This window comes from Gobius niger (assembly GCF_951799975.1).
Source record: "Gobius niger genome assembly, chromosome: 3".
NCBI lineage: Eukaryota > Metazoa > Chordata > Actinopteri > Gobiiformes > Gobiidae > Gobius > Gobius niger.
Genome location: NC_136854.1, coordinates 42,961,456 through 42,978,586, shown reverse-complemented (window position 1 = coordinate 42,978,586; position 17,131 = coordinate 42,961,456). Strand labels below are relative to the sequence as shown.

At 45.4% G+C, this 17,131-nt stretch overlaps 1 protein-coding gene across 1 annotated transcript in view; it reads right to left on the bottom strand.

Annotated features, from left to right (window-relative positions):
* LOC306961110 (voltage-dependent T-type calcium channel subunit alpha-1I-like) overlaps window positions 1-17,131 on the bottom strand; it is a gene marked incomplete at its 3' end in the record, with an annotated part of 413,594 nt that overhangs the window by 188,703 nt on the left and 207,760 nt on the right. Inside the window, exons 15-17 of the mRNA XM_079553726.1 lie at window positions 15,217-15,287; window positions 12,655-13,156; window positions 9,344-9,444 (exon numbers count right to left, since the gene is read on the bottom strand). Coding sequence (XP_079409852.1) covers window positions 9,344-9,444; window positions 12,655-13,156; window positions 15,217-15,287 — 674 coding nt within the window. The remainder of the gene's footprint in view (window positions 1-9,343; window positions 9,445-12,654; window positions 13,157-15,216; window positions 15,288-17,131) is intronic.

The following is a 17,131-nucleotide window of genomic DNA, read 5'->3' as shown; positions in this document are numbered from 1 at the left end:
ATGTTGTGTCGTTGAGCCTGACTGAGATCCTCGTAATAGCTGCGGAGAATGACTCGCTCTGAGACCAGCCTTCAGTGACCGGCTAATAACCCACACAAAATAGTCCCGTAGTCTGGCAGATTTAGTGACTTTAGTCAATGAAAAACACATTTATTATACATGTTAGGTTTGTGGGACCCTGGTATAAGTGGATTAAACCGCATTAGACGTTATAATGCACGACGCGGAGTACATTATAACCGTCTAATGCACGGCTCCTCGTTGTTTAATCCTTACTTATCATGGCTTTTGTCTCATTTTACTTACTTTTAAATGTCACTCTATCTGTCCTTACTTTGAAAAACTTACAGACTATCACTTTAATATAGAATCTGCAGTTACGCATATGACCAGAGGTGGCAGTAGGGAGTATGAAATAACCAACTTGCATCTAGCCCCTTTAATCTCTTAACTCCCGCCTGAACCGAGAGGATCTTTTTCCTCACGTCATCAGATTTTTTTTTCATCATTTTTTTGTTGGGTATTCAACTCATTTTTGTGACTTTTTTGTCATTTTTTTGGTCAATTTTTGTCATTTTTTTGGTCAAATTTTAATCACATTTGTGTAAAACAATTCACATTTTTGTCATTTTTTTTGTCATTTTTGCGTCCATTTTTTTCAATTTCTTGTGACATTTTTTCCACTTTTTCCGCAATTTTTCGTCACTTTTTTGTCAATGTTTTCTAACTTTTTTGTCACATTTCCGTCACTGTTTTTGTCTCTGTTTTCGTTGCTATTTTCACAGCTTTTTTCCAGAAGCTTTTGGACTGGGGTAAAGCCAAACGTGAGAAAATGTGCTCGGTTCAGGTGGGAGTTAAGGGGGGAATATTCATATGCAAACAAGTTCCTGAAGCTAAGATGATACAAGCAAAGCAATTGAAAATAGAATCTTTAGAGAAACATTTTTCCCTCTTTTTAACCATTTTCTGGTGGAATATGAACTTATTTATCACATAAATAAAGTCAAGTGTAAATCAGGCCCATGTGGATATTTTCTCACAGCAGATTGTTCAGTAGAACTGAAAAAACGTCAGTTGTAGCTAGCGCTAGCTAACCGTTAGCATTGGCCCGATGCTAACATGTAGCATCATGTTAGCATTGTCCGTTTTTTTATGTATTTATGGGCTGTTGAACCACTTTGCTCCTCTCCATGTCTTTGTTTCTTTATTTAGTAGAAACTATGTTCATAATTCATCGTTTGTTACAGTAGTTTTTGAATAATTAGAGAAAATTAAAAAAAAATTCAAATTGTTTTCCCCCTTAACTGTTTTCAAACATGACCATATATGGGCGATTCCAGAGATGCCGTCTGTATCTATATGAAGCATGAAGCTAACGTTAGCATATGAAGCTAACGTTAGCATATGCAGAACATATATCATTGTTAGTCTCGTTAGTATTTATGGGCTGTTGAAGCACTTTGCTCCTCTCCATGTCATGTATCTTTATTTAATGGAAAATAAACATAATTCAGCATTTGTTAAAGCAATGATGGAGAAATGGGAGAAAGAGTCAGGAACATGACCATATATGGGCGATTCCAAAGATGGTTCTATAATGCTGTCATCGCATGTTCTAAAGTCATGTGACCACAGAATTCTTCGTTTCCGTGGTGACACACATTCTATCCGTCGAGCTCTGACACATCACTTCCTGAACACACTGCTCGGCTGAGAGCTGCTTAGATTATTTCCGAACGAATTTAGCTAGAAATAGGTAAGTTACGTCCCTACAAACACTACAAAGATGTGGTTTTTCAGAAGGAAACCGTCACGCAACGCCATACTGGTGAAAGAGCTTCAGCTCCAACTGATCTCTGCGATGAAGACGTCTCAGAGTTTGCAGAGAGATGTCCTGGCAGAGCAGCAAAGGAGAAAAGCTGTGGAGATGGAGCTGTCCACAGCCCATCTACAAACACAACGCTTTCAAAAGAGTCTGGGCATGAACACTCGGCGAAACAGGTGTCTGACGAACGCCGCGGTTATGAACGCAGCCAAAGTCAAAAGCCTTTGTGCTCAAGATGCAGGTCTACAGGGGGAGAACCTGAACACACAGGCCGACGCAAAGGAGCAAGAGAACAGGGCCCTGTCTCTCCAAAATGCAGAAAGTGAGAATGTGGACCTTGGAAAGGAGCAGAAGTTTCTCCACGACCAAACAGCACAAGAGCTGAGAGATGCCCGCACAGCGCTGGAAGCCAAGGAGAAAGACAACCGTCAACTGCAAAGACAAGTCAACAAGCAGAAAAAGTATCTCCTAAAACAGAGGGGGAGAGTGCTAACGCTGCAGGAGCAAAAGTCTGCACTCAGAAAGGAGTTAAGACGGACAAATGAAAGCAGTGAAGCGTTTATCCTATTTCAAAGCCACGAGCTTGAACAGGAGAGACGGAGGGGGAAAGCGCTGAACACGGAGGTCAGTGCATTGAAACTGGAAAAGGAATCTGTCCGCAAAGTCCTTCCACAAGATACAACACAAGTGGAGATGATGAGAAAGGAGCTTTGCGATTTGAAAGCTGACTTTGAGAATCAGACACAGGAGATGAAAGGCCTGACGAGGCTTCGGGAGCAGGTGAATCAGATGACCCACCAGAACGCTCTCAACGCCCAAACAGAGAAAGAGCTGAAAGAGACTCTCGACACAAAGGAGAAAGTTCTTTGCCAACTGCAAAGACAAGTCAACAAGCAGGAAAAACATCTCCTAAAACAGAGGGGGAGAGTGCTAACGCTTCAGGAGCAAAAGTCTGCACTCAGGAAGGAGTTACGACGGACCAATGAAAGCAGTGAGACGTTCATCCTTCTGCAAGAACAAGCTCTCAATGAGGAGAGACGATGGAGGAGATCGCTTGGTGCAGAGGTCAGGCCGTTCAGCGGATTGACCCGACAGAAGGAATCCGCCCAAAAAGTCCTTCCACAAGTGAAGACGCAAGTGGAGACGATGAGAAAGGAGCTCTCTGACTTGAGGCTACACTTTGAGAGTCAGCAACATGAAAAGAAAGCGCTGATCGAAGCCTTCAAGACGTCTGTGATGATGGAGGTGACGAAGTTCATGGAAGGGCAACATAAAAAGATCGAATCGCTCCAAACTGAGGTGAAAGAGAAGGGAGAGGGGAGGGACAGTCTCAACGACATGAATGAGGCCGTCCGGAGACTTCAAGGAGAGCATCTATCCCTGAACAAAGCCTTCCAGATTTCCAAGGAGGAGGCCCGGTTCAGTGCAGAAAAAAGCAAAGAGCTACAGCTGAATATTGAGGGGAAAGATCTCATTATAAACAGCCTGGAGCAAACGATACAAAAACATGAACAAGCTGTGAAAAAGTCAGTTGAAGAGGCAATAAAATTCACAGAGGAGAATGCGGAGGATCTCAGGAAACAGATGCAAAAGAACGATGAAGTGCAGAGAGATCTTGTCAGGTCTTGGAAAGAGTCAGAGGAGCAAAAACAAATACTCCAACAGGAACTCAGAGAGAGCCTCAAAGCAGCGTTCGAAATGTCCGGCGAAGTCAGAGAAAACGCTGGGAAAAGGCATGCAGACATGGACAAAGAGTTGGACCAGAAAAACGTGGCCAACTCGGAGTTGGAGAGAAACAATACAGAACTCCAAGAAAGCCTCAAAGCAGCGTTCGAAAGGTCTGAAGAGGCCAGAGAAAACGCTGAGAAAAGGCATGCAGAGATGGAGAAAGAGTTGGACCAGAAAAATGTGGTCAACTCGCAGCTGGAGAAGACAATTACGGAACTCAGAGAGAGCCTCAAAGCAGCGTTCGAAAGGTCTGATGAAGCCAGAGATAACGCTGAGAAAAGGCATGCAGAGATGGAGAAAGAGTTGGACCAGAAAAACGTGGTCAACTCGCAGCAGGAAAAGACAATTACAGAACTCCAAGAAAGCCTCAAAGCAGCGTTCCAAAGGTCTGATGAGGCCAGGGAAAACGCTGAGAAAAGGCACGCAGAGATGGAGAAAGAGTTGGACCAGAAAAACGTGGTCAACTCGCAGCAGGAGAAGACAATTACGAAACTCAGAGAGAGCCTCAAAGCAGCGTTCGAAAGGTCTGAAGAGGCCAGAGAAAACGCTGAGAAAAGGCACGCAGAGCTGGACCAAGAGTTGGACCAGAAAAATGTGGTCAACTCGCAGCTGGAGAAGACAATTACGGAACTCAGAGAGAGCCTCAAAGCAGCGTTCGAAAGGTCTGAAGAGGCCAGAGAAAACGCTGAGAAAAGGCACGCAGAGCTGGACCAAGAGTTGGACCAGAAAAATGTGGTCAACTCGCAGCTGGAGAGAAACAATACAGAACTCCAAGAAAGCCTCAAAGCAGCGTTGGAAAGGTCTGATGAGGCCAGACAAAACGCTGAGAAAAGGCATGCAGAGATGGAGAAAGAGTTGGACCAGAAAAATGTGGTCAACTCGCAGCAGGAAAAGACAATTACAGAACTCAGAGAGAGCCTCAAAGCAGCGTTCGAAAGGTCTGATGAGGCCAGAGAAAACGCTGAGAAAAGGCATGCAGAGATGGAGAAAGAGTTGGACCAGAAAAATGTGGTCAACTCGCAGCTGGAGAAGACAACTACGGAACTCAGAGAGAGCCTCAAAGCAGCTCTCGAAAGGTCTGACGAAGCCAGAGAAAATGCTGAGAAAAAGCACGCAGAGATGGAGAAAGAGTTGGACCAGAAAAACGTGGCCAACTCGGAGTTGGAGAGAAACATTACAGAACTCCAAGAAGGCCTCAAAGCAGCGTTCGAAAGGTCTGACGAAGCCAGAGAAAACGCTGAGAAAAAGCATGCAGAGCTGGAGAAAGAGTTGCACCAGAAAAATGTGGTCAACTCGGAGTTGGAGAGAAACAATACAGAACTCCAAGAAAGCCTCAAAGCAGCGTTCGAAAGGTCTGAAGAGGCCAGAGAAAACGCTGAGAAAAGGCATGCAGAGATGGAGAAAGAGTTGGACCAGAAAAATGTGGTCAACTCGCAGCTGGAGAAGACAATTACGGAACTCAGAGAGAGCCTCAAAGCAGCGTTCGAAAGGTCTGATGAAGCCAGAGATAACGCTGAGAAAAGGCATGCAGAGATGGAGAAAGAGTTGGACCAGAAAAACGTGGTCAACTCGCAGCAGGAAAAGACAATTACAGAACTCCAAGAAAGCCTCAAAGCAGCGTTCCAAAGGTCTGATGAGGCCAGGGAAAACGCTGAGAAAAGGCACGCAGAGATGGAGAAAGAGTTGGACCAGAAAAACGTGGTCAACTCGCAGCAGGAGAAGACAATTACGAAACTCAGAGAGAGCCTCAAAGCAGCGTTCGATAGGTCTGAAGAGGCCAGAGAAAACGCTGAGAAAAGGCACGCAGAGCTGGACCAAGAGTTGGACCAGAAAAATGTGGTCAACTCGCAGCTGGAGAAGACAATTACAGAACTCCAAGAAAGCCTCAAAGCAGCGTTGGAAAGGTCTGATGAGGCCAGAGAAAACGCTGAGAAAAGGCATGCAGAGATGGAGAAAGAGTTGGACCAGAAAAATGTGGTCAACTCGCAGCAGGAAAAGACAATTACAGAACTCAGAGAGAGCCTCAAAGCAGCGTTCGAAAGGTCTGAAGAGGCCAGAGAAAACGCTGAGAAAAGGCATGCAGAGATGGAGAAAGAGTTGGACCAGAGAAACGTGGCCAACTCGGAGTTGGAGAGAAACAATACAGAACTCCAAGAAAGCCTCAAAGCAGCTCTCGAAAGGTCTGACGAAGCCAGAGAAAACGCTGAGAAAAGGCACGCAGAGCTGGACCAAGAGTTGGACCAGAAAAATGTGGTCAACTCGCAGCTGGAGAAGACAACTACGGAACTCAGAGAGAGCCTCAAAGCAGCTCTCGAAAGGTCTGACGAAGCCAGAGAAAATGCTGAGAAAAAGCACGCAGAGATGGAGAAAGAGTTGGACCAGAAAAACGTGGCCAACTCGGAGTTGGAGAGAAACAATACAGAACTCCAAGAAGGCCTCAAAGCAGCGTTCGAAAGGTCTGACGAAGCCAGAGAAAACGCTGAGAAAAAGCATGCAGAGCTGGAGAAAGAGTTGCACCAGAAAAACGTTGTCAACTCGCAGCAGGAGAAGACAATTACAGAACTCAGAGAGAGCCTCAAAGCAGCGTTCGAAAGGTCTGAAGAGGCCAGGGAAAACGCTGAGAAAAGGCACGCAGAGCTGGACAAAGAGTTGCACCAGAAAAACGTTGTCAACTCGCAGTCAGAGAGAAAAATTATGGAACTCCAAGAAAGCCTCAAAGCAGCGTTGGAAAGGTCTGAAGAGGCCAGGGTAAACGCTGAGGAGCTGACGAACCAGTTGGACCACACTAATATGGTCAACGCTCAACTGGAGAGTCAGGTGTCTCAGGCCAAGGAGCTGGTGGAGCGGACACTTAAACACCAGCAGGAGATGCAGGCTTTGAAGATGGCTTTGGAGAAATCTGAGGTTGAGATGAAACAGAGCAACGCAGGAGGAGGAAAGATTTAAAAATCATACTAGTTGCACCTGGGTCATCATCAACTCGGAAAACAAGACTCCCAACGTCCCCCTACGAATCCCCAAGTCTAATCCTAACTTAAAACCTCACTCGTCTTCTTTAATTTAAGGGATTTTTTTCTTTTAGGACAGAAATAGGTAAAATTGTTACCTATCGCTGTCTTATTTCATTGCGCTTTGACAATTTCAAAGCACAATGAAGTTGTTACTGTCCAGATTTCAGCCTGGACAGGAACATCGGCGCTTTTCTTCCTCTCCTCTGTCTTTTACATTCACAATGAGCAGGATCCCACACAAATGAAGAGTCAGCTCAAGATTTGGTAAAGGACAGTGAGTAAAGATTAGGCTTTGACTGGAGCAGGTTCAAACATTACGTGAGATGTAATGACTTCACTGGAGGAAACCTCTGTGTTCAGAACGGTGGTGCTTTTGTCTTGGGGCTAACGGCAAACACAAAATAGAAATTAAAACTAGTGCAAACGAGCCTGTGCAAAAGGATCGTCCTGCAAGTAGTTTAAATGTCATTTAGTTGTTTACGTGTTTATCCAAGATAAAAGCTCTCACCTTCTGAGCCCTGGCGTTTCCTTTGGGGCAGGATTCACAGCGAACATGATGTTTATAACACGCTGCAGTGACGTCCATCTGACACTCACAGTCCTTTACCAAATCCTGAGCTGTCTCTTCATTTGTGTGGGACCTGCTCATCGTGAATGGAAGAGATGGGGGGGGAGGAAGTAAAGCGCCGTGCTGTGCGGCACGGTAGCGCAGCGGTTAGCGCTCTCGCTTCACAGCTAGAAGGTCCTGGGTTCGATTCCCACCAGGACGGGGCCTTTCTGTGTGGAGTTTGCATGTTCTCCCCGTGTCTGCGGAGGTTTCCTCCGGGTACTCCTACCACTAAAAACATGTGCAATAGGTGAAGATGGTCAGAATCACCTCCAGCCAGGTGATTCTGACCATCAGCCTGGCTCCACATCTGGAGACGGGCCCCCGGGCGCGGCACTGCCGTCGACCACTGCTCCTTACGGGTCGCCCCAGCGGCATCGGAGGATGGGTTAAATGCAGAGACACATTTCCCTACGGGGACAATAAAGTAACACACATTTAATTGTCTAGGAAGAAATCATATAGCCCAAATTAATTATAACTTAAACACATTCATTATAGATTTGTTTATAGTAGTAGTAGTAGTAGTAGTAGTAGTAGTAGTAGTAGTAGTAGTAGTAGTAGTAGTAGTAGTAGTAGTAGTAGTAGTAGTAGTAGTAGTAGTAGTAGACTACTTCGACTACTTTGACTGAAATAAAAAATAAAAATAATTGAATAATGAACTACTGCATATGTGACTGTTTGTATATTTTGAACTTCTGTCCAAGTCACGAGGCAGATGCCAAAAATGTGTCTATTTTAATGTTTTACAAGTAATGTTAAACAGGAAGACCATGACGAGCTGGACTCCAGATGCCTGGTCAGTGATCCTGCTCTTTGTATCTGTTCTAAAGCAGGACCCTCTTTGCTAACAGCCAAACTAATATCGAAAAAATGTGCGTCAATCCAATCACAGACCAGGCTGTCACGACCGGGACCGAAATAACTGCCCGTAAAACATGTTCTTAAATGTGCTCAACAAGAATGTACCTGCTTCTCTTCTGTCCCGTTCCACATTGATTCAAACAGCTGTTGCACATTTGTGTTTAAAATCTGAACCGTTGCTAAAGATGCCGCCTTCATGTGGTCTCGTTATTATGGTAAAAACCATTTGCCAAGTATAAAATTGCACATGAACAAACCTCGTCTCATATTTCCCCTTGAGAAGCCGGGAAATCCTTTTGACGCCCGAGTTCCCTTTGGAACAACAGCAGCGATAACACATTTAAAAAGCATTTTCGCTGATTGCTATGAAGCGTTCAGCGTTTAGCCAGTTAGCTACTCAGTTTTAACAGTGTCTTTTTCCACTTACAGTCATGCACGACAGATGGGATTCACGGCTCTTTACTGGGAGTCTTTGGGATCCGTTCATTTCAAAGAGCCGTTCAAAAGACTGGCTCGTGTTTGTGAATAAAATCTTGCATCACAGCAAATAAAAAGGCTGCAACTGTCTGACAAATCACTGTTAGCACGTTTAGCAAAAAACCTTCACTTGTGTCGCCTGCTCCGTTGTTGGGCTGATTCTTGTGTTCGTTCGGGCGAGTTCTGGGTAAAATTGAGGGAAAAAATATCCGGCCCTTTTCACAATTGACCTTAAAGGGACTATACGGAGTTTAACAATGTTAAAACTAAGTATTTCCCTCCCCCTACATGTTCCAGCCATGTCCTAATGTGTAGAATGAGCTCAGACCTGTTCACCACAACTGCCTCTAAAATCCTGCACTGTCGCTCAGAAAGGTGTTAATTCGGGTCCGAAGTGTCGTCATGCACGAGCTTAATATAGAAGCTGCAGTTACTCATAAGACCTGAGGTGGCAGTAGTGAGCATAAATGACTAACTTGCATCTAGCCCCTTTAAAGAGCCGTTCAGAACAGCCGCAGATCAAAGCAGAAGTAGCAGTAGCTCAGCGGTTTGTAGAAAACTTTCTCACATGACTGTATTCCTTTATTATTGGTGTATTGTTGTGTTGTTATAAAACTTTGCTTTGTATCGACACATCCGGCTTTTCTCTCATTGGCTAATACAGTCGTCAATCATCGGGAATTGGAAGAAATCCCCCCTGATCCCAGATACATGTCTTTGTAAACATGTATGATCAGATTTGTGTTTGTTTCGATGAATTCCTAGCGATTCCGGTTCGAGCACAATGGGATGTGTGAAGTTTAGGGAGAAAGCGTCTCGTTCAGCACTGACTTGTTCCTCGGGGAGAAGAGGTAGACGGACCAGTCCTCTCTGCTCTCACACCAGTCGGGCCTGTAGGCTTCCATCATCTTCTGCACACGGAAACAGATGCTCTGCAGGAAGAGAAGAGACCGAGACAAATGAATAAACTCTCTGGTGTTTGAAAGTCCATGACATCAGCTGAGAACGTTTCACACCAAAGACCAGCTCGTGAAACACTTTCGGGTTTGACCAGGACTCGAACAATCTGTCAGAAGGTTCTCGAAATATATCTCTTTTTGCCAATTATGTCATGATTTGGGCTTCACGGGTTAAGGCGAGACACGGCAGGTGAAAGTATTGATTTTTCACGCAGATTTGTATCTATTTTCCTCCCTTTACATCTTAGTTTTCATGTCAGATATAAAAATGATGATGTTTATTTTCTGATGTTTTGTCTGCGAGGTGGGGGCGACCCGGAAGTAGAAAGGCCGTCTTTCCCGCGGGTTTTCATTCATAAATATTGACAGATTTGACATCCACGTGTCCTGCTAAGGGGCCCCGTGATGACGCTTTCACCCAAATATGGTGTTTTTCCTCCTACGAGACGCCGGAGCGGAAAAGTGGAAGAACGAGCCGAGCATGCGCACTCGCTACAAAACTTCAGGGCTGGTTTTCTCTGAATGAGAGAAGCCGCACTCGGGCAGAGCCTGAGCCCTTATAGAAGCTCCCACAGACTCCAAACTTTACAGGCTGAGACACAACAATGTTTTGAAGGTTTTTTCAGAGGGATTTTTCAATATCTAATTCCTAGCCTGATTTATTCAGCTTTGAAACCAAAAAACAGGAGGAATTTGAGTTTTTACGGATTTTTTCACTGATGATTAGTTTATTGAAAAACTAAACAAAATATTCAAAATCCCCTCTGAAAAAATCTTAGTTACTAATATGTCAATAAAATACAACTATAAAATTTAATCTGGCTCAATTCATTATTTTGATTTTCGCAATTTTGGCCATTTTAATGCTCAAAATGCCTTATTTTTATGTGAAAACAAAATGACAGAAAAAGTGCAATACATTTTTTTCTCATATTTATATCTGTGATGTTCAGCAAAAGCTTCAAATCGACATCTCTACATTTATTTATTTTTGCAGGTGAATAGGGGAGAAAAATAACCATAAAGATATCAATTTGAACTTTTGCTGAACATTACTGATATAACTGAAGAAAACTTTTCAGCCAATTTATGTTTTCATATAAAAAGAAGACGTTTTCTGCATAACGATTACTGTTATGCATTAAACCACCCAGATTTCAATTTATGGTTTAATTTTGTTGACATAATTAGTAACAAAGACTTTTTCAGAGGGGTTAATAATATACGAGTATAAGTGAAAATATATAAGTGAAAAAATCTGTAAAAAAGAAAATCTAATTTACACTGGAGTTTTTTTGGAGCAAAACCAAGATCAGTTAAAATATCTCAAATTGAGAACAATATTTCAAATTTGAGGTGCTTCGACTCGTTTCTATACATTTTGTATTTACTTTAGATTGATTTATCTGTCAGTGGGGAAAGAAAATTTCTCTTATCCCATTGGCAGTTTTACTTTCTTAATTCAAGTGATATGACCTCAGAACTCGTCTGAAATGTCATAAACAAGCAAAGTAAACTTGGTCCGATCAGGTAAAAAGTCTAACAGTTCAAACCATCCATCCACTTTCTTCCTCTTCGTCTCAGCAGAGATGTCCAGACTTCCCGATCCACACACACCTCCTCCAGCTGTTCTGACCCCGAGGCGACACCAGGTCAGCTCGGAGACATAGTCCCACCACCGTGTCCTGGGTCTTCCACGAGGCCTTGTCCCACTAGGACATGCCTGGAACACCTCCCGCGGGAGGCGACCAGGAGGCATCCGGAACAGATGCCCGAGCCACCTCAGCTGCTGCATTCGACGTGAAGGAGCAGCGACTCTACTCCGAGCTCCTCCCGGGTAACTGAGCTCCTCACCCCCAGCCACCCTGCGGAGGAAACTCATTTCGGCCGCTTGTATTCGCGAGCTCGTCCTTTCGGTCATTACCCAAATCTCATGACCATAGGTGAGGGCGGGAACGTAGATCGATCGGTAAATCGAGAGCTTTGCCCCGACTCAGCTCCCTCTTCACCACGACAGACCGATACAGCGACCGCATCACTGCTGACGCCGCACCGATCCGTCTGTCCATCTCACGCTCCATCCGTCCCCCACTCGTGAACAAGACCCCGAGATACTTGAACTCCTCCACTTGAGGTAAGGACTCCCCACCGACCTGTAGAGGGGAACCATGGCCTCAGATTTGGAGGTGCTGATCCTCATCCCGGCCGCTACACACTCGGCTGCAAACCGCCCCAGAGCAGCTGAAGGTCCAACAGAACAACATCATCCGCAAACAGCAGAGATGAGATCCTGAGGCTCCCAAACCGGACACCCTCCGGCCCCTGGCTGCGCCGAGAAACTCTGTCCATAAAAGTAATGAACAGAACCGGTGACAAAGGGCAGCCCTGAGGAGACCAACACGCACCGGGAACAGGTCTGACTTACTGCCGGCAATGCGAACCAAGCTCCTGCTGCTCATACAGGGAACGGACAGCCCTTAGCAGAGGGCCCCGGACCCCATACTCCCGGAGCACCCCCCACAGGGCACCACGAAGGGCCCCGGACCCCATACTCCCGGAGCACCCCCCACAGGGCACCACGAGGGACGCGGTCGAACGCTTTCTCCAGATCCACAAAACACATGTGGACTGGTTGGGCGAACTCCCATGAACCCTCGAGCACCCGACGGAGGGTATAGAGCTGGTCCAGTGTGCCACGACCAGGACGAAAACCGCATTGTTCCTCCTGGATCCGAGGTTCAACTATCGGCCGGATCCTCCTCTCCAGCACCCTGGAGTAGACCTTACCGGGGAGGCTGAGGAGGGTGATTCCTCTGTAATTGGAACACACCCTCCAGTCCCCCTTCTTAAAGAGAGGGAACACCACCCCGGTCTGCCAATCCAGGGGCACTGACCGACGGAAACCGCATTGTTCCTCCTGGATCCAAGGTTCGAACCAAGATGAATATTCTCAATTCAAGTCATTTAAACCCATGCTTGGTTAACTTTTTGTCGTGTACTACTTCCTGGATAGCTCCTCCAGGACAAAACGTCATAAAATAATCATCGTATTTCAGGTCAGAACTAAGATGTTCAGGGAGTAAACGAACATTGACCACCCCATGTTCCCACCGGTCGTGTCCCGCCTTAAACCCACACCTTTAAACTCATTTCTTCGCCCGGGCCTCAGAAAACGTTACTCACGTAGTCGATCTCCTCGTCCAGGTCGGCCCGGTCCTTCTTGGCGTTCACCTGAGGAAACACGTCCGTCATGAGCGCAGTGTGCGGCGCCTTCCCGTTGCAGTCCCTGTGGTCCGTCCCGAACCCCGCGCTGCCCGCCATCGACCCGCCCGCCACGGAGCCCACGCCCGACCCGCTCCTCCGCCAGAGCTCCTGCGGGACGTGCGGCGGGTTGGCGTTGGCGACGTTGGCCACGTTGCCGGCGGTCCTCAGCAGCTCGGGCAGCTCCAGGGAGAGGGCGCGGCGGTCTCTCCTGGTGCCGTAGTGGCGGGGCAGCAGGGGGGGCGGGGGAGGGTGCGAGGCGTTGTGGCCGTGGTGGGTTTTGTGATGGGGGAGAGCGTGGTGGGACAGGAGGGACTCTTGCTCCGGGGCGAAGGGGAACGGGTGAGGCGAGCGGCTGCTGTGGACGCGCAGGCTGCCCCCCACCAGCCCGTACCCCCGCCGGCCCAGGCTGTTCGAGCTGGACCTGAGGGAGACACGGACGAGAGGCGTAAGAAATCAGAGGGGATGATCCGATACTGGGGTTTGAGCATCTGCCGATACCCGATATTAACCGATACCGAGAGACTTTCTAAAAAGTGAATGGTTTTATTTTCATCAATTATATCTATTAATAAACTAGTGGAAAAAAATTTAACACAAGGATCACTGGATTTTTGACACTGTCCTTGGAACAGGCTATTTTACTTTAAAGGGATTATACGGAGTTTAAACATGTTAAAAATTAAGTATTTTCCTCCCCCTCCATCAGGGGTGTCCAAACTTTTTTCATGGGGGGCCACATATTGAAGCGTACACGGGGTGAAGGGCCATAGATCGGTGGTTAGAGCCATGAAGCCTTTGATAAGCAGAGGTTTAAAATGTGCCCCACACCGTCATTTATGCTTAAAACCTTCGTGCCAGCTCTTTGTAAAAGGTTCATACTGTCTTCTTAGCCTATTATAGTTTTGTTCTTTTAGTAAGACAGAAGGTTTAGTTTACCTGCTTTAGCTTTGATCACTTCCTGTGATCATCCTCCATGCCAGCTCAGAGCACATTTTAGGCAAGGCGAGGCAAGTTTATTTATATGGCACATTTCATGTACTTGACAACTCAATGTGCCTCACAGTAACACCAAACATAGTAAAAATAGAATAAAAAGCATTAAAAACACAATAAAAAGCATTAAAAACACAATGAAAATCAAGAAAACAAATCATTAGTTACAATTACATTAACATTTCAATCTCCATAGGCTGCAGTAAAAAGGTGTCCTTTCAGCCTAGACTTAAAAATGCTCAAGGTTGAGGCCTGTCTCAGATCCTCATTGAGGCTGTTCCAGACTTTTGCTGCATAAACCTGAAATGCAGCCTGACCATGTTTAGTCCTGACTCTGGGAACCACCAGGAGGCCCCTCCCTGACGATCTCAGGGCCCGAGATGGTTCATACAGTTGTAACATGTCAGAGATGTACTTTGGTGCTTGACAATGAAGGGACTTATACACAAGCAGAGCTGTTTTAAACTCTATTTTTTATTTTATTGGTTAGTTAGGTTAGAAACAACTAGGTTAGTTGTTGGGTTAGAATTGTGTCGAATTATTACATTTCAAATAAAAAGGACCATCTCTGATATTTACTGATTCAGAAAAAAGGCCAAGGGCCAACAAAAATTGGTCTGAGGGCCGCATTTGGCCCCCGGGCCGCACTTTGGACACCCCTGCCCTACATGTTCCAGCCATGTCCTAATGTGTAGAATGAGCTCAGACCTGTTCACCACAACTGCCTCTAAAATCCTGCACTGTCACTCAGAAAGTTGTTACTTCAGGTCCGAATCGCCGTCATGCACGAGCTTAATATAGAAGCTGCAGTTACGCGTATGTCCTGAGGTGGCAGCAGTGAGTATAAAATGACCAACTTTAAGTTTAAGTTAAGGTTTAAAGGGATATTTCAGGATGTTTGACATAGGGCCTCATTTCCTCGTTATCCAGAGTGTTGCTGATTTCAGGAGATATTTTTTTTGTAATTCATGCAGTTCTTATGTTTGAAGAGTTTCGTGGTGCTAGGCTAGTGCGAGGCTAGTGCATGTCTATGGTATCAGCTAGCCTGCATTAAAAACAGTGTGACCCGCTCCACAGAGCACCTGAGGCAAATCACTTACAACACCAGACTAACCATATAAATGTCTGTGTCCATAGAGTAATTTTAACCATTTTGAATTTAAAAGAACTTATATTTGAGCAGCTTCAGCTTCGTGGTTGTATAAGCTACGCGGCGGCGGAGTGATCTGCTAGAAAATAGTCCCTCAAAACACGATCATTCATGTGATGCAGGTCAGTTATATTCCAAACATGATTCTTTGGACACAGACATTTATATGGTTAGTCTGGCGATAATACCGAAAACCGTGATAATTTTGGTCACCGTGAGGTAAAACTTTCATACCGTGACAGTATAAAGTCTAAAGTACAGATCATTATTCTCAGCACGAGCAGAACCGTGTCTGAAAACATGTCAGAAGTAACAGCGGAACAATGTTTAAAGTTTACCTTCGGCTCCAGCCGGACTGTGGAGCGAAAGGGCGCCCCCAGTTGTGGTAGTTGGAACTGCGGCCATGACGCTAGAAAACACACAGAGAGTCAAGTGTTTACAAAGAGGCGGTGACTGTGCAGCTCATCCCGTTATCCCGATTCTCTCACAGGTTTTTGACATTCACACAATTTGTTCTGAGCTGAAAACGAATCCTAAGACTCACAATAAAATCTCCAGTTCTGAGATATGTTCTTACCTGAGCTTAGACGAGTTCATCTGTACCTGTCTGGTCTTCACGCGTGCCAAGTACACAAAATTAAACAATGTGGATTTTCTAAGGGGATAAAAAGGGGGAGCTATATTGAAGGTGTAATAATACCAGGAGTAGTTCGAATTTGTCATATATCGTATATAATATTATTTTTATTATTTTCCACACAAGTTTTTGTTGAACAAGACTGAAATTATGATCAAAACAACCCAAAAACAAACATTTTAACAAACTCTGTTAGTGTTTCCATGCAGTTTCAGATGGAAAATATTGAAAAAAAGTTTAGACTCGCGACCCACTTTTTTGTAGAATCCCCGTTTTACATTTTATATAATATGACCAAGTGGGACGTTCTGCCAGGACATTTTTAAAATACTGACACTGTTTCACATTTTTAGGATATTTTAAAGAGTTCTGCTTTTGTCAGTCCCATAGCACCAGTCTATATCTCACTACAATGATGACAAACCTTCTGTTGGTCTGTAAATGCAGTACATTAGAATAACTGCCTTGTATAAAATGTCTCTCTCAAAATGGCTGTAGTGAATGTCTTGAAATAGGCCTCTGTCTCCTTAAGAACCTCTGAGCCTTTAGACACGCCCCCTCCACACGCTGTCTGTGGCATCAGTGGGGAGGGGGTTCTGCTGAGGAGCAGTGGTTGGTTACTCGGCTGGTGACCAAAGCTCGGAGGCGTCTCCAGGAGGTGGGGGTGTTCCTAGGAGGACTCAGGCAAACCTGTCCCTAAAATGGCCGCCATCAGAGTTTTTACAGATTACTCAGAAATACGTGAATGTGCCAAGGCAACACTTCAGGCATGTTTTTAATGAGGGAGTGACAGAATAACATGATGCAAAGCTTGAAAAAGTCCATTTAGCAGAATACCCCCCCCCCTTTAACAGGCATTTGATCTCTTATTTGTATAATAATATTTATCAAAATCATCTTGGGGGCCAGAGGTTCTGAGCTGGAGGGCCGGATTTGGCCCCCGTGCCTGACGTTGCCTACCCCTGCTGTATCATGTAACTCTTCACATAATCATATTTAAATTGGAAAAAACGTGGAAGAGCTTGGGAGCTTCTACCTTCACCTGGTTTGGAGCTGAGGAGGAGGAGAGGCTAAAGGTGCCGTGTTTACGTGACTGAGGGCACGCGTGAAGACCAGACAGGTACACATGAACTCGTCTAAGCTCAGGGAAGAACATATCTCGGTTTGTCTAATCCTTTAATTAAATCCTTGTAAATATAATCATAGTAAATGCTCTGTTTATTCAGATATAAGTTGGTAAAATTACTCTTTTCCGCCGCTTGTAAATAGGACTAAGCTGTGGAAACTTTCCTTCATAAGCCGGACGCTCTCCTGCAAGGAGGGGGGGGCATTGCAGCTTCAGTTTTAACTTTGTGCATCACAATGTATTTTAAAGTCGAGAATCTATTTGCATCCTTTTGAAACTGTTCTGGAGCCGGCGCCGCCTAATTAACGTCCGGGGCGGAGTCGGACGCGCGCTCACATGTGAGGACAAAGCGCTGGTCGCCTGGTTACCTAAAGATGGGGGCGGGTGCTTGAGCCACACGGCACCACGGGATCGCCTCCTACTTCACTTTGTTTTTTTCTTTCGGGGTTTTCTGGCTCATTAGTTTTGTGTTTTGCCATTCGGGTCGTCC